Source organism: Equus przewalskii, chromosome 17 (genome assembly GCF_037783145.1).
Source record: "Equus przewalskii isolate Varuska chromosome 17, EquPr2, whole genome shotgun sequence".
Lineage (NCBI taxonomy): Eukaryota > Metazoa > Chordata > Mammalia > Perissodactyla > Equidae > Equus > Equus przewalskii.
In genome coordinates, this window is record NC_091847.1 from 60,045,990 (window position 1) to 60,072,003 (window position 26,014).

General features: G+C 39.0%; 1 protein-coding gene across 1 annotated transcript in view; it reads right to left on the reverse strand.

Annotated features, from left to right (window-relative positions):
• FRZB (frizzled related protein) overlaps nt 1-16,176 on the reverse strand; it is a 31,781-nt gene extending 15,605 nt beyond the window's left edge. The window contains exons 1-2 of the mRNA XM_070580384.1: nt 14,830-16,176; nt 7,712-7,759 (exon numbers count right to left, since the gene is read on the reverse strand). Coding sequence (XP_070436485.1) covers nt 7,712-7,759; nt 14,830-15,307 — 526 coding nt within the window. The 5' untranslated portion in view covers nt 15,308-16,176. The remainder of the gene's footprint in view (nt 1-7,711; nt 7,760-14,829) is intronic.
• Nucleotides 16,177-26,014: the final 9,838 nt, after the last annotated feature.

Sequence of the window (26,014 nt, forward strand, 5' to 3'; positions counted from 1 at the left end):
AGAACTGTGGTGCCTACCAAAAGTAAGCAAAACAATCAGATTTTTTCCATAGTGTCTGACTCTGCTTTTTTAATTCAGGGAGGCCAAGCTAATTTCTCTCCTGTTGTAGGGGGTCCATTTGAACTATTGTGTACATATCTAAAATTTGAAGGATCAAGCGTAGGAAGCTGAAATGACCATACACGTGGCTATTCTAATAAACTATATAGTGCTAAAGAGTATGGCATAGTGACTAAGGGTTCATGGATTTGAATCCCAGGGCCATCCCCTCCCAGCTGTGCAGCCTTGAGCAAATTACAAAACCTATTTCTAAACTAATGCTGTCTACCCCATAGGGTTCTAGTGAGAATTTAAAGAGTAGTTCACATGAAGAATTTGGCACAGAGCCTGAAACTTAATCACTCATGGAATGTTAGCTATTATTAGCAATAATAATATATAAACAAGCCAAAAAGATCTGAATATATCTTATGCAAATTCAAGAGCAGTTTATGAAACAGAAGAGACAAGTTTCCAACAAAAAAATCATCTATAAATTTGAGGATAAAAATTTGCTAAATATTTTCCCTAGAGATAGAAACTTTTAATTTAGATGTATTACATTTAGTTTGGGGGGGAACTATATAAAAAAGGGTGGAATTTAGAAATCATATTGGTATTATGCTCAAATAAGGGTGTACGATTCCACAATAAAAAAGAATGAAATGATACACAGAACTAAGTGGATGTCAAAAACATTATGCAAAAATAAAAGCAGCCAGTCATAAAAGAGTATGTATGTACTGTATGATTTCATTGACCTGAGCCTGAAGAACAAACACCATTAATCTATGGTAATAAAAATCAGACCTGTGCTTGCTTCACAGTGGGGTGGGTTATTGCCTGGGCTGAAGGGAATTCTCAGGGGTGATGGAATGTTCTGTATCTTAACGTGGGTGATAGCTAAATGAATGCACACATTTGTCAAAGTTCAATGTGGCATACACTTAAGAACTGTGCATTTTACAGTAAGTAAATTATACCTGAATAAAGTACTATTAACATAAAAATTCATATTTATATGAATTCCTTTCATTTTTCCATAAATTAAAGTATGTCATGACTTAACAGCTGTTCATTACGTGCTTAAAATAATATTTATTTCCTAAACATATACTTAGAGCAAAGAATACCATATTAGATTTTATTTTGAATTAGAATAGTATGTGGAAAATGCAATGAAGTTGATTGGTGAACTTAGATAATATAATAAGGCTTTCAAAAGCAAAAATAACATTTGTTCAATTTCGCTGAAAAAACAAACCTCAAATATTGTAATAAAGGTCTCAATTCATAGTAATTTGCACTCCGTAAAAGGGAATTGCTTAAGATTGAGAGGACTAACACTATATTAATGAGAAAAGGAAATTTAGTTTAATCCTTTGGGATTTATGCCCTTGGAAAATTTTAAATAAACTGCCTTTCACAAAGTTTCTGGATCTAAGAGTCATTCAGGGTATAGAAAATATAGAGAATCAAGGAAAGATGCCTGTTTTCTCTTATGGGATCTGAAGTGTTACGCTTTATGATGTATTCTAAAGAGGTCAATTAACAAAAAAACAAAGTGGGCTTCACCATCTTTCAGAACATCATGTATCTACTCAATGCCAAGCACAAAGAAAAGGGAAATGCAGTCAACTGCTCACTCCTTCATTTCATGTCTTCAGCATATAGTACGCCTGGTACGAGGAGGTGGTCATTAAAGTTTTGATGAATGGTGGGGTGGATGGAGTAATAAACTGACCATGAAGTTTCAGTACTGGGGATCTGGGAAAACCATAGTGCTACATAATAAACAAGAAAGTCGCAAGGAGAAAATTTTTAATGAAAAAATAACTTTACTGATCAAATATGTTGTATTTGAAGTACCAATAGGCTACCCAGGTGGAAGTGCTTTTTGAAGGAGAAATGTGGTCCTCTACCTGGCAGGGTGATCAGAAGTAGCCCCAAGAGTGATAATTAAGCCTATGTAGCTGGATGAACTCCAACAGGAAGAAATCATCGTAAGGAGAGAAGCACAGAAGCTTGGAGAATTCTATGGCTGGGGGAGAGGAGGAGGAGAATTAGGATAATTTAGGTAATAGCTCAGGGAGGAAAATGCTTAGGAACTGGTGAAAAGTGTCAAATACTGCAAAGTGATAAAAAAGAAAAAGGGGGTATATTTGTATGCTACTATATAATTATAAAAATACTATTTTTTATCTATCTTGATTTTTTTCCACGAAAGTGTAGAAGTTGCCCCAAGTTGATTCAGCCTCTGTAGTCAGCAAACATTTGCAAAGAAAATAACTGGATTCCTTCCCAAAATTAGTAGGAAGCCAAAGGGGAGAAAAGAAGTCTGGAGAAGGAAAGGCATAGGCCATCCCAATAAAAGACGGGGGTGCTGGGGCAGGCCTGGCAGGTGTGGGCAATTAGGAATCTCCAGTTACTCAGCTGCCCACAAGAGTTCTTCTGAAGCACCTTTGCAAAAGGGTCAGAAAGATGTTAATGAAAACTCTGGGAGAGTACGCAACTTACACCAGGGAACACTGCTAATGGATCCCTAATATGAACATAGATCAGAAATACATACCAGAACTCAGAGGTCAACATAATCTGATATTATATTAGGAAATAGATGCAGAGAAGTTAAGTAATTTGGTCATGGCCACAGTCAATCTGTGTCAGAATTTACCATCTACCTCTCCTCTTTTGGGAAATTCATGTTCTCCAAATATAAAAGCTCAAAAATTGGTCACCATCACAAAGGAGAAAACCGGGAGGATTCTTTTTCAAAATTGTTTTAAGTGAAAACGTATCTTTTCCTTGCACCATTTGAATACCCGCCTTAATTTTCTGTGTTGATTTGACAGACCAAGTGACTCAGTGGAATAGAACTAAAATTGTTTTCCTCCATATTCCATGTTATGGAGATTAGCGAGGATGTACTCCTTATTACGATAGCGGGTTTACAGCAGTAAAATACACAAATTGGAAGCTGCTCAGACAGAGTTATTATCTCCAAAAAAAGAGAAAGAAGATTGTTAAGCTTTGAGGCAAAAGATAAATTAACCAGAGTGAAAGAATTTCTTTTCCAAATTCCAGACAGAAACAGCTTGACACTTTTGAAAGAGGAGTTATGAGGGTTACAATGTTTTTGTGTCTTCCTCATTTCCTGTTTTATCATAATCAACCTCAGCTGTTACATTTCTCCAAAGTATAAAATTTTGAGCGTGAACAAATTATATTTTCTTTTCGGAACATGTGAATATGTCAATGTGTTTTCTCATAAGCAGAATGAACTTGGTTCTGCCTGTTTGTTAGTTTGTTTTCATCACTCCCGTTATACCAGGGAACAGGAAAACATTTATAAAAGAAGAACAGTAAACACTGAACCCAGGAACACTACATTTATTCTAGGTAGTTTTACACATTTAACTATTTTTGTATATTATTTATAGTGTTGTTGATGTCCTCTTTCCTCTTTCGCACGTTGAAGTGCTGTATTATCCAAACCACAGCTTCTGGACAAATTGATAGCATACGCATGCACTTGGCCAGAAATTTTGGTTCACCAATTGTACTGTCACACAAAAGAGCTTGTTGGTTTGTTTCAACCAAATGTAACAGAGGGAGTGATCCTTAAAATAGTACCCCACTACTGGAAATCATTAGTTTTCCAGTCTCAACAAAGAAATACAAGATATAACGAAGAACCAATTGGAAACTTTAACTTTGAAAATTACAATAACTGCAATAAAAAATTCATGAGCTCAACAGCAGAATGAGGATGACCAATGAAAGAGTCAATGAACTTGAAGACAGACCAACAGAAATTATCTAATCTAAAGAACAGAAAAAAGATTGAGGGAAAAATGAGCAGAACCTCTGGGACCTGTGGGGCAATACTGAAAGATCTATGATGCGAAGATCTTCATATCATCACAGACTTGGAAGTAGAAGAGAATGTGGTATAAAAATAAATATTTGGAGAAATAATTGCTGAAAGCTTCCCAAAGTTAACAAAAGGTATAAACTTATAAATTCAAGAAGTTCACTTAGCCTTAAACAGAATAAACTCAAAGAAGTCAATGTCCAGATGTATCATAATCAAACTGCCAGAAAACTAAAGACAAATTTAAAAATCTTGAAAGCAATCAGAGAAAACTGATGCATTACTTACAGGGGACAATGATTTTAATGACTACCAATTTCCCATGAGAAACTGAGGACAGAAGTTAAGTGGAATAACATTTTTTAAGCACTGAATGAACCAACAAACAAGAATTCTATATCCAGTGCAAATATCCTTCAGGAATAAAGGTGAAATGAAGACATTTTCAGATGAAGGAAAACTGATAGAATTTGTTGCCACCAGAACTGCTCTAAAAGAAATATAAATGAAGTTCTTCAGATGAAGGGAAATGATACCAGCAGGAAGCCTGGAACAACAGGAGAGAAGGAAGAACAATAGAAATTATAAACATCTGGGGCCGGCCCAGTGGCATAGCAGTTAAGTGCACACATTCTGCTTCGGCAGCCTGGGGTTTGCCAGTTCGGATCCCAGGTGCAGACATGGCACCACTTGGCAAGCCATGCTGTGGTAGGCATCCCACATATAAAAAAATAGAGGAAGATGGGCATGGATGTTAGCTCAGGGCCAGTCTTCCTCAGCAAAAAGAGGAGGATTGGCAGCAGATGTTAGCTCAGGGCTAATCTTCCTCAAAAAAAAAAAAAAAGAAATTATAAACATCTGTGTAAATACAATAGCCTATTCTTCTCCTCTCAAGTTGTTTAAAACAAATTTAATGTTTGAAAGAAACATTAATGGTTGAAAGAAAAATATAACATTATCTCAAGGGGAGATTTTATGTACATATATATATAAAACACACATGCATGGGTGTGTCTGTATGTGCATGCACACATGAGTGAGACAGAGAGAGATATTCAGATAACCCAAACAAAAGCAGGAAATAGGAAAAAGGAATGAAAAAGAGAGAGAACATAAAATAAATAATAAAATGGTAGATGTAACTACAAACATATCAATAATTACAATAGATGTCAATGGTATAAACACACAAATTAAAAGACAAAGATTGGCAGAAAGAATAAAAAACCAACACCAACAAAAAAACATGACCTAACTATAAGATGTCTGCAAGAAATTTATTTAAAATGTAATAAGTATGTTAAAAGTAAAAGGATAGAAAAAGATACACTTTGCAAACATTAATCAAAAGAAAACAAGAGTGGCTATATTAATATCAAACAAAATAGACTTTAGAGCAGAGAAAATTACCAGAGATAAAGAGGGACATTATGTCACAAAACAGGTCAATTTACCAATGAGACATAAAAATATTAAATGTGTATGCACCAAATAACAGAGACTCAGAACACATGAAATAAAAGGGACAGAACTGAAAAGAGAAGTAGAGAAGTTCACAATATTTGAAGACAAACATTCCTCTCACAATGATTAATAGATCCAATAAACAGAAAATCAGCAAGAATATAACATAACTAAACAATTTCAATCAACCAATGTGTTTTATATTTAAAGAACATTCTACTCAACAACTGCAGAATACGTTTTTCCCCAAGTGCATATGGAACATTCACCAAGATAAATCACATCCTGAGTCATAGCACAGACCTTCAAAAATTTAAAAGACTTGACATCATACAAAGTATGTTCTCTGACCATTATGGAATTAGAACAAAAATTAGTAACATAAAAATAATGATAAAAACCTCCAAACAGCAGCAAATTTAACAGCATAATCCTAAATAATACCTGAGTCAAAGAGGTAGTGTCCAAGGAAATTATAAAACATTTTGAACTGAAGAAAAATGAAAATAAAACCTACCAAAATTTGTAGGCTGCAACTAAAGCCATTCTTAGATGGATACTGATGGCATTAAATTATTAGAAAAGAAGAAAAGTTTCAAATCATACTCTAAGCTTCTACCTTAAGAAACTAAAAAAAAATTTAAAAAGTAGCAAAATAAATCCAAAGCAAATAGAAACAAAGAAATACTAAAGAGCAGCAATCAATAAAATTGAAAAAAGGAAAACAATAGAGAAAAATCAATTAAACCAAAAGATAGTTTTTTAAATCCAAAATACTTGAAAGAATTCTCAAAACTCAGTACGAAAACTGACAAATTTAAAATGGGCAAAAAACTTGAACAGACACTTCACCAAAAGGGATATATATGAATGGCAAATGAGCCCAGGAAAAATACCATTAACCATTAGGGAAATACAAATTAAAACCATGATCACCTATCACTCCACACCTGTTAAAAATGGTTAACGTTTATTTATTTATTTATTTGTTTGTTTATTTATTTATTTATTTACTTTGAGGAAGATTAGTCCTGAGCTAACTACTACCAATCCTCCTCTTTTAGCTGAGGAAGACTGGCCCTGAGCTAGCATCCATGCCCGTCATCCTCTACTTTATATGTGGGACGCCTGCCACAGCATGGCTTTTGCCAAGCAGTGTCATGTCTGCACCCAGGATCTGAACCGGCAAACCCTGGGCTGCCGAGAAGTGGAACGTGTGCACTTAACCACTGCACCACCAGGCCGGCTCCTAAAGTTTTTTAAAAAATACTGACAATATCAAGTGCCAGTGAGGATGTGGAGCAACTGGAACTCACAAGTATTGCCAGTGAAAAATTGAAGAGCCATTTTGGAAGCAGTTTGGCAGTTTTCTATAAAGTTAAATGCACCTTTACCATTTAACCCAGTAATCCCATTCCTAGATATCTAACCTAGAGAAATGAAAACTTACGGTTACACAAAAACCTATACACAAATGTTTATAATAGCTCTATGTACGATTGCCAAAACTGAAAACAACCCAAACGTCCTTCAAGGCACAAATGGATAAACAAATGGTAATATATCCAAGTAAAAAACTATTCAGCAATAAAAAGAAATAGACTATTGATACATGCAACAACTTAGATGGATCTCAAAGGCATTATGCTTAGTGAAAGAAGCCAATATCACAGGGTTACATGCTCTTATCATTCCATATACATGACAATCTCAAAAAGACAAAACTATGGTGATGGAGAACAGATCAGTGATCGCCAGTGGTTCAGGGTGGCGGAAGCCTGTAACTATAGGGAGAGCATGAGGGAGTTTTTTCTAACGTTGTGGAACTGCTCTGCATCCTGACTGTAGTGGCAATTACACAAGTCTATACATGCCTTAAAATTCACAGAACTGTTGGGGCCCGGTGGCATAGCGGGTAAGTTCGTGCATTCTGCTGTGGCCATCCAAGGTTAGCAGGTTCAGACACCGGGCGTGGACCTAGCACCACTCATCAAGCTATGCTGTGTGGTATCCCACATAAAACAGAGGAAGATTGGCACAGATGTTAGCTCAGCAACAATTTTCCTCAAGCGAAAAGAGGAAGATTGGCAACAGATGTTAGCTCAAGGCCAACTTTCCTCACACACAAAAAATAAATTCATAGAACTGTATACCAAAAGAAAAGGTCAATTTTACCACAATGTAATTTTTTTAAATATAAATAAAGAAGTAATTTTTACAAGTTTATCTTTAAAGTGTAGGGCCAAACTTCCCCAATCAAGACTTGAGTATCTAGCTAACATCAAAGACTAATTTGACCACAAACGAAAACCAGGAACATCATGATATACTCACCACCACTCACGCCTCTACAGTTTCCATTACTAGAATCCATAGGAAAATCTGAAAGGTGAGAGAATAAATTAAGAACCACACATTAATTATTATTTCAAGATTCTCATATAGAAATCTAATTCAGTCACAAATTTGATTTGGGTAAGAACCCAGGCATCTCAAGGAATTCGATTCTTACTGGTGTCATGAGGTTGGCACTCTATCATTTGTAGGTTGAATAAGAACAAGGTCTACTCTTTCATGTGATTGAAAGGCAATATACTCTTTTGAATCCTCATCCACTGTGAATAAAATTCCAGGATTTAATAAATAAAATTTGAGTTTCACAAAATTTGTGAATGATTAGCGTCCTGTCACAATAAAGCCTGAGCACATATTAGCACTCACCCAACACTTGTCTCATGATGACTAAAAGATCCAAACACGCCTCTTCAATAAAGAGATGTATCACACTTTACTGGCATATATTCAAATTCTTAGTGCCTAAAGAAAACATTCAGAGAGCATTCTCGCTGTGCTCTTTGCTAACTGCAAACTCACCAGTTCTTCAGGAGAAAGGAAGCCTACCATCCAGGGACTTCTCAAGCCAGTGGAATTAACGCACATGGTAATAATTAGATATTGCCATTGACTCTTTTCATCATCCTATAATCCCAGAAGACGGGAATGACAAATGGTAATGAAAATCATAATTATATAAAGTTCTTCTGTGTTCTAGTTAAGAAAGCAGCCTCTAATGAATAACACTGAGTGCCTTAGCAGATCGCCATGCTGAGCAATGTTGTGCCTAGCTACATATTCTTATGGACACTTCAACTCAGCACTTTCATATGAGTTTTATATTTATATTAATACTTTAGGTTAAATGAGTTTAATGCCTCTATTTATCCTATTAGAAAATAACATTCTTCTTTTTCCTTCAGAGGTCATATCATGAATATATTAAACAAGGAGGAATTAATACTATTTTAGGACAATAGCACCCAAAATTACAATTAATGAATTACTTTCACCAGCTGGTATTTAAAAACCTATATCCAGGCTCAGCCTCAGTGGCCTAGGTTAAGTTCAGCATACTCTGCTTTGGAGGCCTGGGTTGGGATCTCGGGCATGGACCTACACCACTCATCTGTAAGCAACCATGCTGTGATTGATGGTGGCCCACATGAAAAATAGAAAAAGAGGAAGATTGGCAACAGATGTTAGCTCAGGGTGAATCTTCCCCAGCAAAAAGAAAAACAAAAAATAATCCCTATATCCAAGGAAAGTTAGCAGCCGCCAAATAAATAAATAAATACGCAGGCAACAAATACTTGATTCTAAAACATTTGGCTCAACTCAGTCATACACTATTAATTTAATGACTTTTATTCTAGTCAAAGACTTTATTCATGATAAATGTATCCAAGTATTACAGTAATATGCAAAGATTTTTTCTATTCCTGAATAAGTCTAACAAACATGTAATACGCATATGATTTATACAAAAATGATCTCTCTGTAAATGATGAAATTATGTTGACCCACGTTTAAAATAATTGTTTAGTGTTGAAAAGTTGAAATAAAAATGAAAAATAAAATTTTTCTCTTGGAAAAACCCTTTGAAACAGCTGAACCTAGGAGATTGGTTTTCTTCTTTCATTCTTATTCACAGGAAAATGTTTCTATACTTTAAAAAGTGCTTAGAAGTCAATTATTAGAATTATACGAGAGAAAAACCAAAGTTTTCAAATAAAAAATAATCCCAAAAAATTGTCTTCAGAAAGTAGGAATTCTAACAAAATTATCCTAAATTAAAACAGTAGGTATTGTTAGTAGGTTTTATGCCCCCAAGGATTTCAGGCAGGAGTCATAGAAGTTTCCAGAAGAAGAGCCTAAAGGAGCCAGGGGAGTTGGGGAGGGTTTTCCAGATAGAGGATAGCATGTGCAGAGGTACCGGGTGAGAAACTACAGTGTTCATGAAGGGACCTGTACGCCTCCCAGTGGGGCTAAAAACAGAGACCGGTGTAAGCAAAGAGAACTGAAACTACAGACAGGTAAGAAGGGATGAGATCATGAAGGCTAGACGCAGGTACCAAAGGATTTTAAGCAACAGATTGCGTTTCAGAAAGATCACACTGTTGGAACATGGAGGCGCAATACTGGAGGTAAGTGAGGCAATTATCATCCCACTTCTGTAATCCGTGTAAGACACGGTGAGGCCCAAACAGGACCGTAGCCTTAAAGAAGGAGGGAAGGGAACTGGATTCAGAGTAGATCTAATAGCATTTGACTACTGAATGTAGGGTAGAAAGAAATGGTGGAAACGTGACTGACTCCAGGGCCTGGAGGATGGGTGTGGTGGTGCCTTGAATAATATAGAAAATAGTAGAAAAGCAGACAGTAGGAGGGTAAGGAAATGAGGAGTTCGCTGTGGGGCATGCCGAGAATGAGGGGTCAGGGTTAGATGGGAGAATCTGGAATGTGTGTTCCCTGCTATCTCAAAAGTCCAGAGAAGTTGTTATCTCTTATCTCTTGGAATCCATTGTCCAGGGCTGCCTTTTATTCTCTTAAGCTATGAATAAATGGGCTTTCAAAATATACTGAAAAAAACTGGATTCTTTAACCGCAAACCGATGGTCAAAAGACATTCTCTCTAAAGTTAGGAATCACCTCTTTCTTCATAAAAGAGGAAGTGTGGTATAGAACAGGTTCCGGTTTGCATCTGCTTTCCCTCAACAGCTGTATGAACTTGGACAAGTCACTTAACTTCTTCTGCAAAATCAGAATAATAGTACCCACCCTGTAGTTATTATGATAATTAAATAAATCAATATGCATAACACCCTTAAAACAGCACCTAGAACATGTGAAATGTTATTAGTTCTTGTCCTGTTGCTGCTAATGATGCTTCTCCTGAAGATGACAAGTCCTCTCCATCACCATGTTGATCTTAAACACTTACATTGTGCTTTACCGTTATCAGTCGCTTCACCTGAGTATTTCTTTTGTTCTGCACAATCCCTAATGTCAACATCAAATGACTTGCTCAAGGTACAACATTAATGGAAAAATCTGGAATTCCAACTAAGAGACTATAACTCTAAAGCTGTGGTTTTCTTTAAATTGAGGAAATATAGCCAATTCTTAATTATTCAAAACTATATGTCTATATGGTACTTTTTGGTCTCCTCTTTCTATACACCCAGTAGAAAGAGAATGGCCAAGTACAACTTAGTTGCTATTTATTGCAACAACTATTTGGAAGTTTGGTGGGAATGTAATAAAAAATGAAATATTAAAATAAGATTTGGTGACTATGTAAGATTCTATTACCACTGATAACAGAATCATGCATTAGCTGTAAATTAAATACCCTAACACTCTGAGATACTCTTTCCTACCCCATTCAGAGCACCTTTCAATATTCTACATGATGAAGGATCCTTAGAATCATGTTTTCTCTCTAGTCTTAATCTAAAATTTCCATTTCTCCTTTCCATTCCACTTTCCTCCTATCACACTAAATAATTCTTCCTTCTTGGCGTTTGGCCCCTCAAATATTTGTAAGCCAGGGCTAAAGAAAAGGCTGCCTGTTCCTCAGAGAGTGGAGAAATGATTAAACAGCAGTTTGTGCATGTGAAAGTTGGCACAGCTCGGCCAGGCGAGAGAGGGCCTGGAGAAATGTGTTGAGCAAGAGGTGGAGTGACAAGTTAACACAACCACGGAAACCAGCAATGACTGAGGAGTGATTATAAAGACCTTGGCATGGCGAACCCTGGGAGTTGTATAAATAGCTGTTCAATGTCATACCATAAATTTTCTTAAATACTTAATTTCTATGTTTCTGAGATAAACTATTTGTAACTAACAGACATCCATCAGACCCATTCCTTCTTCCTGTTGCTCCCAAAGGGATTTGTTCTTAAGCCTGACGTCCAGGTCAATTTGTATAAAATAAAATATTAAGTTTATATATTCAGAAGAAATAAGATCTGCTTTTCCAGTTAGGTCCCGTGTGAAGCTTGTTTTCCAGAGCTGAACTGTTAAAAGTTCTAGACTGTATCTGCATTGACCAACATACCATTTAAAAAAAACAAACAAAAATGAACATATCAATTTGATATAACAATGATAATAATAGGAAAACAGCAGCAGCAGCAGCAACAATTTGTTAAGGGCTCTGTACAGGTACTATATATGCTGCTTAATTTCATCTTCACCATGCCAGTGGGCTGTAGGCAGTACTGTCCTCATGTTACACATCAGAAAACTTTGAATCAGAGAGTTTTATAATTTCCCTATAACAGTTGATATGAGGCAGAGTCAAGATTCAACACCTGGTCTGCCCAACTCCAAATCCATACTCTTTACTCACCATACAATATGAAAGATTTGACCAAATGCCTTAATTAACTGGCTGAATGACTAAATTGAACTGAATTCACAGATGGAGCAATTGTACATGTAGTCACAACTCTATAGTGAATATAAAATGAGGAAAAAGAATAAATTTATGAATTTATTAGTACTGGTCAGGATATGATTTTTTCTTTAATAAAAGTATGTTTGCCCACAGTGTTTCAAAAGCAAAAAGCATTTTGAAGCAATACTCCATTGCAGTAAGATTTTGCCTTGTAAAATACCCTAAACTGGTTTGCGGAGTCACAACACACTATGAGGGTACATATCCATGTGAATGATAGGATTTGCGAATCCTCTTGGCATTGAAGAGATGTGAATGGTGGTCCCATTTTATTCAGAGACCTCATTTTTATGTTCAGTTGGATAGATTCTAGTCATAAGACAGAGGGACTCTGTTTATACTTAGAGGAAGGAAAAAAGTCCTGCTTCTTGAACTATTATATCCCACTAAACCAAGTAGTATATTGCATTGTAAATTAAACTGGCCACATGTGGTAGTTTCTAAGTAATTCCAGGTGCCTGAAAGTTTGACCCAGCATAGGGAGTGTAATTTTCAGCAAGGTGGCCTTGGAAGCCAGGGGACCTTTCAGGCTAGACTCCACCCCTCCATTGCCCATCCCCATGTCCCCTTAGCTCCCTCCTGCCACCACAGTCTCTGAGTCACACTGAAGATTATGGTAAAGGTAGGGGGGAACAGAGACCATCACTAAAATATGTTTCTAACTGCCACCTATCTCTACTTATTTTTTCGGCAAGGACGCTATCAGTAGAGCAGAGATTATGGCATTTCAAAGATGCTCAGAAATTAGGTCCCATGGACTGACAAATTGTTTCCATGCACGTCCTGTTTGAGTGCTTCAATGAGGCAATTGTTTGGTCCACGATGATAGGGAATTCAGGGCCACCTAAGGAAACTGCTTCCCATCCATATTGACTATGGCTTTTGAGAGCAATTAACCTTGCCAAACCTCTCTCATTTGAGGTCCATCTCTAAGAGAGGTTTCAGACTATGTCTTCTCCTTCAAGGGGAGGAATGCGTTTCAGCATGAACCATAACCACCTCATTCCCAGCCCTTGGCCTGAGATGAGCCAGCATTTAACTGATTCTAAGAGTCTGGCAGACCAGGCAGCAACTGACCAAGCTCATCCAGAGCCTGCATGGCCTGTGACATTAGTGAGTATAAAGGCTCAAGAGTGCTCTTTTAGCCCAAGGATTGATAAGAAATACATTGCTTTCTCATTACTTTATACAGCCAGTTCTTGGTTCTTGATTAAAATCAAGGCAATAGATGTATTCGAAGAGTGATAAACTAAGTGAGGTGATCATCAAAAAGCTCTTGGAATTTTTCTGTTCTGTTTTGGTTTTGCAGATCTTTGGACAATCCCCCGACCCCATCACCTCCCCCACTTTATGTTAAGCAGGTCAAGGTGCACAGAAAGCAATTTTTCCAAATCAGTTCCCTGACAACCAAGAACTACTACCTAGAAGTGGACTAAAGACATGAGCTTAGGCTGAGCAAGTTGAGGGTTGAGACGCAGACGAAAAGGTTGATGCCCAAGAAATGAACAGGGAAGGAGGCAACCAGGTCATCACATCTAAGAACAGAGTTGATCCAGGGAGAATATGAAAGAGGGCCAATCATAAAAGATTGAGTTTATTTTTAAAGCATATGAAGGGTGAAATTCAAGTTTTGGGTTAATTGGTAGGAAGGATATTCAGTTATAATTGAATGGACCATAATGAGCAATGTTTAGTTGGGGTCTTAAGAGTTATGACAGTCATAATCCAACTGACGCTAATGAGAAAACAACTTGTGATTGATTCCATTAAATGTAGAACTGCAATAAACTTTTAAGGTAGAGAAAGATCAAAATTAACGGGTGGCTGATGCACACACAGAGAAAGGACATGAAATAAGGTATTAAAGACAAATTATTTGCAGAGCATAAGAGTACGATAAGGGATAGGATTAAAAATAACATTACATGAGTGTAGATGATAACATGCCTGAAATATAACTCCTTTCATCCATATGTCACTTACAAAATGACTTGAAGGCATGTGGGAATGTGAAAAGAGGCCAGCAGTTTCACTCGCCAGCTCTGCGGCTGGAGTAAGTCACAGAAGCTAATTAGCAGTGCATAGCAATGTTTCACAGCTATTTCAGTCTGGAATGGAAGAACAATTTCTCTCATTGAAAGGAGGGGGAAATTTAAGGTGAAGGTAATTGCTCAAATTGGATATTGAGCAAACACATACCACTAACATCTGTGGTTTGGAGTAAGGTTACTGCAATTATCTTGGCATTTTTAATGATTAGAAGAAAATGGTTCTTCACTTTTCTGTTTTCACCATGCAATCTTGGCAAGTAGGTAAAACACTAAAGAAAGTAAGGAAAAAGCATCACTTTACAAGATGTGGTTACTTCAACACGTAAAGAGCGGAAAGTGAAGGGTCAGTGTTCCGCAGTGTGATGGGAGTTAAATAAACGGAGTGTTTAGAAAGACAGGCCACCTATTGGAACAGCGTGCATCCGTCTGGAAGGGTGACTGGGTGAGAGACAAAAGGAATAGTGCTTCACAGTAATTAAGAGATTAAGAGAAGTGATCCGAAGAGAAAAGACAGAATCAGAGAGTACAGGAGAGTAACAAGGACTCGGAGAAGTGAGCGGGCTGCAGGGCTGGGAGAGAGGCTGGGCAGTGTCAGGACTCACCCGCTCCATCCGCGGTGACGATGGCCTCGGGAGAGATGCACACGCCGCGGTCGTAAACCGGCAGCTCCTCGCAGGCCAGGCTCTCTGGCCACGAGTGGCGGTACTTGATGAGGATGGGCTCACAGCCCTGCCGGGCCCGCTCGCACACAGACTTGCAGGGCTTGATGGGCTCGTGCTGGAAGTCAATGGTGCAGATGGGCGCGTACATGGCACAGAGGAAGAAGAGCAGGTCGGGGCTGCAGTGGGTGCCCAGCAGACCTTCGAACTGCTCGATGGCCAGGATGGCGTTGGCCTGGGTGCTGTGGTGCAGGTGGTTGGGCATCTTGGTCATGTTCCAGGGCAGGGACTTGCAAAGGGGGATGCGGACGGGCTCACAGGCTGCAGCCCGGGCTCCGGGCACGCGGAGCAGGCAGAGCGAGGCCAGGGCGAGCAGCCCGGCCCGCAGCAGCAGCATCCCTCCCAGGCTGCCGCAAACCATGATCCCGGCAGGACAGGGCAGGATGCAGCAGTGCCGAGGACGCCGAGAGGCCCGTTCCGCCGTCTCCTCCTCCCCCCTGGAACTGGACACAATGATCTGGGAGCTTCTCCTCCCCCGGCAATCTCACAACTTCCTTGGATCAAATTCCCCCAATGGGGTCCCACGAGCTTCGACGAGTCCAGCCGCCGCCGCCCCTGCCGCTCTGGCTGCTCTTTCCCGACGTCTCAGCCTTCTAGGGCAGCAGCATCTATTTATTCCTCGCTCCCTCTGGCAGAAGCATCAGACTTCACAGATAATCAGATGAGAGGAAAGCAAGAGAAAGCGAGGGAGAAATAAAAACAAAAGTAGGATTCAGCTGAGGTATTTGGAGCTTTGGGGTGTCACGTCCCCTGGATTACAAAACGGTGCTAAAAGAAGCAAGAAATTCTCCAAAGTGAAGAGGAGGACGGGGGCGAGGTGGGGGCGGGAAAGGAAGGAAGGGAAACCAGAGGGGAAAGACTCCTAATGGGGGAGGAGGGTGCAGCAAGAGTTTGCAAGTCTTGTAGGCTGAGCGAACAGATCCGATTTTTGGTGTGAGCAGCAGCTGCTGCGACAACCGCAGCTGGCGAGAGAGACCGGCGGGAGAAGTCTGGACGGGAGGCCTGTGCCTGGACCAGCCGCTCTTCGCTTTCCTACCTCCGGGCCAGACGGGCAGCTCCGCCCCCTGGGGCAGTCCCGGCCCTCCAACGCCCGCTCGCTTCCCTGGAAGGGAATACGGGACCGGGGAGAGAGGGTCGGTGGGCTGGAGGCGGAGGGGAGAGAAGCCTTGAGCAGCAGTGAGGATGCGGTAACCCAAGGCAGCTCTGACTTGAGCCGTGCACCCCCACACTGGGCAGCAGCCCCCTGGCTCCAAAGAAGAGCCCCCAGTCCCTCACTGAAGAGCCCACCCCAATTCCCCACGAAGGAGTCCCCCCACTAGTTCCCCGCTTCGGAACCCAAGCCGAGCCCCTCGCTCCCTGGAGATATTTCCTTTAAGCAAACTACAGCTTTACCTCTGTGAGCACCCGCTCTGCAGAAAGTCAGACCTGAGGGAGAAACACTTAAGGGATGTCACTTTAAACGTCCAAGTCGCAGAAAACGCGACCCCTGCGAGCAGTGGTGGAGCCTTATCAGCCCAGAGCTCCTGGCTACAGAGGTCTGCATTTTGAATAATCAGGTTGGGGGAGCTGCCTTTCATAAAAAGAGAATAAATGCCGAGCAAAGTTACAAGTCGGCCACCAGAAGCAAGAAACAGTTTTTTCCTTTTCATTTTTTCCCTTTGCCTTGCAAAATTAGAACTTTTGAGTTTTGCTTATTAAGCTTAAGAGTGAAAACTGCTTTAAAGAACTGGGACTCTTTTTTTTCTGTTTTACTCACTAAAGTAAATGGCACTTATTCTTTAGCTCCTCTCATCAACGATTTCCCCTAACGCTTGAGAGAAATGTGTGGGAAAATTACACCGCACAGGTAATAATAATGATGATGATGATCATGACAAAACCATTTGCATACAAATGAGTCCAAACTAGAGAAGAAAATAGAAAACAGATCCCCTCCTGGTCTGCTTCTTCCACTAATGAGCCGCTTCTCTTCCTCCCTCCACCCCCGCCCCGCCATCTTTTCAGGGCATGTTGTAAATGAATGACCTGCAGAGGCCCTGGCCCCTGCCCTTTGAATGGGAAATCACTGAGCGAAAGGATTGCAGACTGTCAGAAAACACAGCCTTCATTGAGAAGAGAAGGAAACAAACCCTAAAACAAAACAGGAAGTCACCTCTGCCCCACATCGTTGAAGTATTTCCCTGCTTTAATCCAGCCATTTCTCACAGGCAGTAGAAGCAAAAAAAAGACGCCCCACTTTAGAGCACACAGGGGGATGTCAGTTTCCACTCCAGACCATTGACTTGATAGCACGTATAAAATGTCACTATGAACTTGAGTGGATGGAATTTTATCTCTAAAATAACCATAAATGGTAGTTTGTGACTGCAATAAATTATTTCAGAAGGAAGTTTGTTCCACTTAGGAGGAAAAAAAAAACCCAGATGGTAGATAGGGAGTCATTTAGTTGGTATACAACCTTTGCCTGGTCTCCAATTAGTTACTGTCATTTAAGAAAAGAAAGCCAAAAGTTACATAAATGAATTAGATGAAAAATTATTCAGCAAGTAAAATTTAGAGGGAAAAAAATTTAAAAACAGTCAATATTAGAGCATCTGGGGGTTATTCTGTAAAAGGAAATGTAAGTGGGATTTTCAATAAATTAGAAGGAAGAAGTGAGGAGCAGACATAATAGATTGTTGGCTAAATACGTTTTCCTGTTCATAAATCTTAACAGTGTAAGAAGAAATGAGCTAATGTTTTAATGGTTCTAGAACTATCTGAAATAAAGTCTCTTTTCCTTCCCCTGAGCAAAAGTCAATTACCCCCACTGTCTAACATGTCCCCTCACAACTTTTCTCTAATAATTTGTCTTTATCAAAACCCAAAATAAATTTCATTGCCTCCCAGAAGCCTTTTTAAGTACCCTGCCTGGTTCTGTTCATTTTTCTAGTTAGTTCCCCCTTGAATATTGTTCATTTTTGCAAATTGTTCTTTAGCACCTGCCAATTTATTCCTTCAAAAAAAATTTTCTTTCATTTCATCTGGATGTACTCTGCCTTCCTAAATAACACATATGATTTTTTTTAAAGAAGAGAATTCATCTTCTATTTCTTTTGTTATAGGCATTTGAGAAATGTTGGCTGATGGAATTTGGAATGCAGTATTTTAAATATTAAAGTATACATGTCTTAAAGAGACATAAAATACAAATTGAGTAAATAGTGATAGCTAAGTTTGAAAAATAGGCTTCCTGCATATGATCATGGAGGAAACAGGAATCAGATATGGCACATAGTTTCCACTAGTGGATGAGCTGTACCCCCCAAAAGGAGTGCCTTGGAACAGGCCCACTTTTATTTATTTATTTTATTTATTTTTTTGAGGAAGATTAGCCCTGAGCTAACATGTGCTACCAATCCTCCTCTTTTTGCTGAGGAAGACTGGCCCTGAGCTAACATCCATGCCCATCTTCCTCTACTTTATATGTGAGATGCCTGCCACAGCACGGCTTGTTGAGCAGTGCAAATGTCTGCACCCGGGATCCAAAACAGCGAACCCCGGGCCACTGAAGGGGAATGTGCAGACTTAACCACTGCACCACCAGGCCAGCCCCCCCCAGGCCCACTTTTAGAAAAAATTAGGGGAAGACTGCAACCTGGTACCCCAGAGGAAATGCGTCATAGGTCATTTGTTTCTCTTATGTTCTATTTTACATGGTTTTATTTAACCAGCGTTTAACTGACAGAACACTGATCCTTGAGTAAGACTGCACCTGGGCAACAGGAGAGACAGCCGACTGCCTTAGACAGTTCCTCAGACCTGATGAAGAATTTCAAAGTAGATAATCTGCAGGCAATGCACAAGGGGCTGGAGAAGTGAAGCTTTTAAATGATATTCTGATGGACATAGCAACAATGATCTTTTACAACTCACTTTTTTAGAATTAAGGGTGAGAATCCAAGAGTTTTATGCAGTGGATTTTATATTTGAGAAAGTTGTCAAGGTGGCGAATGAAAATTATGAATGTACCAATATCCTGCACAGCGCAGCCCCAGCACCTTCTTGGGACTATGAATCAACCCTGGGCTAACAGCTGCTTAGGAAGTGCACATAGGCCTGGTCACGGCCAATCTGTCCTCTTAGAATGCACCATGACTCCATGGTCAGTGGCACTTCATTTAATTTCTTGACAAGAATTTCTGTGGCAATGTCAAGAAAAGATTTTGCTAGAGGTTGACACTGCGAAATAGCTATATTTCCAAAACTTAAACTTGGCCGATTTCCAAAAGAAAGACTTGCAATGCCTTGTTTCATCAATCATTTAAATATTAACGTTATTTTTCACGTTTAAATACACTGTAAACTTACACCAGGTTTGTGTTTGGAAGACTATCCACATCTGTCCTATAAGAAAATGTGCTTATATTCCTACAAGCAGGGCTGATATGTGAAGGAATTAACAACTAGCCCAGCATGGACATCGATCAGTTCCATTCTGTACCAACTGAGGATCTACCCTGGGTACCCAGGGAGCTAAGGAACCAGTGTTTCTTGAGTACCTACAGTCTGTGAGACACATAAACCACACGATGCTTTACAGGAGGTGTTAGTTCCAAGAAGAAGAAACTGAGGCTCAGAGGAATGAAATAATTTCCCAAAGTCTCACAGCTAGATAAGAGCCTATCAGAAGTGGGACTGGAATCCATGCTCTTTTCATAATTGCAACAATCACACTTCTTCCTGGGCAGAAAGGAGCTGGAAACAGAAGGCTCCAGGCTCTCTGTGAGCCTGGGTCTCAGCCTGAACCCTGACCATGCTGGTTGTCAGGCACTGGCTCTGTCTGCCCAGGAATAGAATGGGAAGCCTTGCACTTCAAATGGGGAGAACTTCCTGCTTCATGGACTCTATCAGCGCTATTCTGTGGATCTAGCAATTCCTCGAGTTCCACTTTAAGAAGATCTCACCCTTTCCAGTCTCCAAGCAATCCAATAAAAGCATTCCACCTGTTAGCTACATCATCATTAGGGCAGCGACTCAGACTGTAGCCTGCAGCATAATCCCCTGCACGGCTTCTAAAAACACACATTGCAGGACCCCAGCCAGAGTTCCTGGTACACTGGGTCTGGAGTGAAGGAGGGGGGCCTGAGAATTTGCATTTATAATAAGTTCCCAGGTGTTGGGATACTGCTGTCCAGGGACAACACTTTGAGAATCACCTGTTTGAACTGATATTAAGCTCTGATTTACCCTTGGTAAACTCTTTTCATGCTGTAAAGACTTCATTATTTTATCTCCTGGTTATCTTTTCTTCCAGGGAATTTAGAAACAAAATTTCAGTAAAGCAGCCTAATGGCTAAATGACACTCTAAAAGGGGCATGGGGAGGTTGAGAGGACTAGATACCTCTATTAGTTACTCAAAGGCCATCCTAATAGCCCCAATAAGACTTGACAATAAAATCAGCTGGCTCTTTGAACGTCACATATTTTCCTAAAAGGTCATAGCACCACTCTACCCCCATTACAACAAAAGAACAATAGACCCAGCTTCAAAGAACTTCCAGAAGGAACCATAGTATCTTGGTAATGGAATGAACCTCAGCAATCTAGCCCACCGACCCATTCTCCCTCCCTAACCTCCCAGCCCTCCATATCTTAATTTGTAGAGAAAACTCAGGGATTAAATCACTTATGCAAAGTCATGAAGTCAGTTAATGGCAGATAGCCATGCTTCCCAGTTTGATGTTCTTTCTTTTTACACTATCCTCCTTCTCTATTGGAAGCATATGTTTTTCTTACATTTGGAAACACCATGTGCCTATGTAAAATATATATGATAATTAAACATAATGGTGTTCAGTTTACACAATCCCTCAAAATCATCTAAACCTTCTAAACAGCCCAATAGGGTTTGGGGGTCCAGAAGGGGAGATGCGGGCCACATCCAACAGGACCCCGCACTGTAGCTCTCCCTTTGTCTAATGTCAATTGAAATCCAGACGATTCTGAATTTCTTTCTAGTCTCCTATTTAACAAGTTCTAATTACAGATCGTTTCTAGAATACCCTTTCTACCATCTTCTCTAGAATAGACATATACGTTTTTTACACATTTCATCTTATCGTATCTTTGAAAGTCTTGGTTTACTCCTCAGTTTCCCCTTTTACAGTGACAGAGGAGAAGTCAAGTGGCACACAGGTCTTTCCAACATAGGCTTTAGGCCAAGTTATGACATAAACAACTAAGTAAGTGACTGTGACCATCAAGGCCAAGTTAGAAATTGACTTAAAATGATCCCCACAGTATTAGAAATCCTGCAAAACAATCAATAAGAAGCCATAACCCAGCTACTCCTCACTCATCTGTGATGTGAAATGTGAGTCGTACATCTCATGTGTAACCTGGAAGATGAAGCAGTCTCTTCCATGGATATATAAATCAGGAGGACATGAATCTGCCAATTGTATCAATTGTTAAAGCCAAAGATTTTTTTTTAAGTCACGAATTTCTTCCTTGGTTTTGAAGAATAAATTGCTCGTCAGAATATCAGAAATGGCTATTGAAAGATCTCTGGGGTCAAAGTGAGATACTTCAAAATAATTTAAGCCATATAAAGGGCCCAAATCTTAACATGGATCCTCCTAGTGCTAACAGAATCTTCCCTGGAACTAGGCTTAGTACCCTTATGTCACCATATCATACTAATCAACTAATATACCCCACGTGGGAATCTTGACCTCCTGACCTTCCTGCTAACCCAAGAACATTAATCATCATGGGCAGTTTTCCCCTGTGATCCTTTCTAATTGAGGCCCTTAGCCCTGAAGGCAGCCCTTACTCTTCCCAACACCAGTTAATAACTCCACCTCTGGCTAATACTCTTTCGGTCTTTCTCTCCATTCTTCCATCATAAAGAACTGGATCATTATAATGTGACTCAGGCCAGAATTGTGGGAGCCACCCAATGCTGACAACCTGAGTAACTCAATAGCTGTCAGTAGTTAATTTGCTAACCACAACTCTCAAAAGGTGAATGCAGATACCTTGCCTCTTTCTTGGGATATATTTAATCAAATTTCACAGACACAAGACTTTTTTTTTTTTTTAGGTAACATTGGTTTACAACATTACATAAATTTCAAGTGAGCATCCTTGTATTTCAACTTCAGTATGGACCACACTGCCTACACCACCAAAAGTCTAAGATAGTATTTCTTAGAATGTAGCAATAGGAGGAGGCAAATGTGGATGCTTTTTTATTCTTCCTCTGTATTTTGTTCTGTTATTATCTGTCTGAAATCTATCCCTTGGAAATCTATTTTCCCTTACTCAAACTTTGGCTCCTTTTCTCATGTGTTTACTCACTAAGTTGGAAGCAGAAAGAGTTGGAATTAAGTCAGCACCAGAGAGTCATGTTTTAAATTTTGTAGATTGTATAATAATAGCAAATACTTATATAGCATTTACTAAAATTTACTATGTGCCAGGCACTATTGAAGCATCTAACTCCTTTAGTCGTCACAACAACTCTATAATATAGTAACATTATTATTCCCATTTTACGAATGAGGAAGCTGAGCCACAGAATAAGTAAATAATATTCCCAAATTCCCATGACTTAATAAGAGGTCATGTCAGGATTCAAATCCAGGCGATCCAGCTGCAGGGCCCATGCGCTTCCCCTCGGCACCGCATTGCCTCTGCCTGAAGGCTTCCCCTTCCACAGGGTCCATGAGGAGCCGTTGGCAGGCTTTAATATAAATGACCTTCCTACTGAATTGCAAGCCAGTCCCTCAGATATCTTTTTTATAACAGCTGTATTGAGATATAATTTGCATACCATAGAGTTCACCCTTTACAATATACAATCCAGTGGTTCTTAGCTGATTCACAGAGTTGTGCAGCCGTCATCATGATCAATTTTAGAATATTATCATCACCCCCAAAAAGAAACCCATACTCGTTAGCAGTCGTTCCTCATTTCCCCCCAGTTCCTCCAGCCCTAGACAACCACTAATCTATTTTCTGTCTCTATAGATTTGCCTATTCTGGACATATATATGCCTATTCATATAATGGAATCATATAATATGTGGTCTTTGTGACTGGCTTCCTTCACTTTGCATAATGTTTTAGGTTCATCTATGTTGTAGCATACATCAATACTTCATTTCTTAGTGCTGAATAATATTCCATTGCATGGATATACCACATTTTACTTATCTATGTATCGGTTGATGGAAATTTAGGTTGTACTCACTTTTTAGCTATTATGAATAATGCTGCTATGAACATTTGAATAGAAATTTTTGTGTGGACATATGTCCTCATTTCTCTTGGGTATATTCCTAGGAGTGGAACTGCTGGATCTTACAGAAACTCTGTGGTTAACCTTTTGAGAAATTGCCGAAATGTTTTCAAAGTGGCTGCACCACTTTGCATTCCTACCTACAGTGTATAAGGGCTTTAATTTTTCCACATCCTTGCCAACGCTTATTATACTCAGTCTTTTTTATTACAGTCATCCTCGTGGGTATGAAGTGGCACCTCATTGTGGCTTTGATGTGTCTTTTATGAATGAGTAATGATGTTGAGCATCTTTTCAAGTGCTTATTGGCATTTGTATATCTTCTTGGAGGAAATCTATATTCAGATCCTCGTCATTTTTTCATTTGGTTGTCTGTTGTTGGTTTGGTTTTTGTGTGTGTTTGTTTTTGAGTGGTAGAAGTTCTTCATGTAGTCTAGATACAAGTCGCATATCATATATATGTTTTGCAAAAATCTTTTCTCATTCTACGGTTTGTCATTTTCTTAATGGCGTTCTTTGAGGCACAAGAGTTTCAATATTGATGAAGTTCAATTTATCTATTTTTTCTTATGTCTCTTGTGTTTTTAGTGTCATATCTAAGATGGCTTTGAGTAACTCACGATCACAAAGATTTACTCCTGTGTTTTCTTCTAAGAATTTTAGAGTTTTAGCTCTCATACTCAGGTCTATGATCCATTTCGAGTTAGTTTTTATGCTGGTGTAAAAGAGGTCCAACTTCATTCTTTTGCATGTAGCCATCTAGTTGTCTCAGCACTACTTATTGAAAAGATTATCTTCTCGCCACTCAATTGTCTTGACACCTTTGTCAAAAATCACTTGAATTTAAATGTAAATGTAAAGGTTTATTATAGACTCTCAATTCTAGTCCATTAATTCCCTAGATATCTTGATTCATTCTGATGACAATTAGTGAAGACCTTAACACCAAGATTAGTTTTATCTTAGGAAATTTGTCTTGTAAAGTCTGTCTTCTTTGAGCAATCTCTCAGAAATGGTAAGGCAAGACAGAAAGATTATAATTTCCAAATCCTACCCTGAATGTATGTTTGATATAAGATTGATGAAATATTATTAACTGAACATAATAATAAATAATTTCTTGAACCCAAAAGAAAAACACCTAGTCAAACCCTTAATTATACCAATGTTATGATACACAACAGTCTCTGGAATAATTCTAGGGGAGAAATATACCTTCTATTGCTAAATAAAATTTGTTTACTTATTTCCTTCGTAAGAAATAGATTCCAAGACTGTTTAGAAAATGATATTTATAATTATAATTTATAATAAGTAATATTTGTTTTGATCCTCAATATTGGCTGTCAATATTAAAATGAAGGAGAAGTAAGAGTGTCTCCAATTCCTTGCTTGACTCGATAAGGTTTAGGATTTGAGAAGACTTTGCACATAGATCTTCTGGGAAACAACCCTCTTCCTCCAAGTAACATGTCAGGTGAAAGGTAGCATGGTACGTGGGAAAGATTCCCAGAGAGAAAATTAGGGAAAGATGTTATATGGAGTGACATTGCTCATTTATTCCATCTGAGGTAGAAAGGACTATGAAGGCAGAAAATCAGCCATCCCTTGTCTTGGTTTGATAAAGATAAAAACCTGGCAAAGTTATGAAAACAACCACAGACGTGAAGATCAGCTAAGGTATCCAGAAACTTTCTAAATACACAATTTCTATAAATCCTTCATTTCCTCTCTTCACAGTTCAGATTTGACTTTTCACTAGTAATTACCAAACAAAAACAACTTGAATTTTTAAATATTTTGCAAGAGTAAGAAATAGCACTCTTTTTCTTAGATTTCCTTTCTCCCCAATTTTGAAACTAAAATGATTTTAATTTGTAAGCAAAATATAATCTGCTTTGGATGAAAACAGATTATAGGACTTCAAGAAAACCTTGGAATGGAGTGCTCATTGGAGTCCGTTTATACTGTTTTATAAACAATATAAATGTTTTAATGTTTTTGATGATGACGATGATAATGGTGATTAACACAGTGCCAACACAGCTCTCAAGGTCTAGAATACTGTATCTAATAGGACCAACTGGACAGGATACAGAGGCAACAATGAAACTATTTGGGGGCAGGCAGGGGGCTGAGTGGGTGGGAGTGGAATATAATCTCTGAAGAAAGTTTAAAAGAATATTGTTATCCTGGAAAAGATCATTTATCCCTCCATCCATTCATTCATTGAATACTTATTGCTGACCTTCTAAGTGCCACAGTTTTAGGTTGTGGAGATAAACAACAGAAAAAGCAGAGTCTGGGCCATAAAACTTACATCCTGGGGCCAGCCCTATGACCCAGTGGTTAAGTTCGCATGCTCTGCTTCGGCGGCCCAGGGTTTTGCCAGTTTGAATCCTGGGCGCAGATATGGCACCGCTCGTCAAGCCATGCTGAGGTGGCATCCCACATGCCACAACTAGGAGGACCCACAACTAAAAATACACAACTATGTACCAGGGGGCTTTGGGAGGAAAAGGAAAAATAAAGTCTTTAAGAAAAAAAAACTTACATCCTAATAAGTTTTCTCTACAAAATGGAAAGAAATATATAATGGTCAGTCCTCTATCTTAACTGAGGAAAGGCTAAGTTACAACATAATGTTACAGTGAAGAAGATTTACACTAGATCTGAAGAATATTCTGGATAGAGGTTGGTAAAGTCCTGAAATTAATCCCTTAAAAATTAAGTTACTGTGGTTAGAGAGAACATCTTTCTTTCCCAAATTTTAGATGACA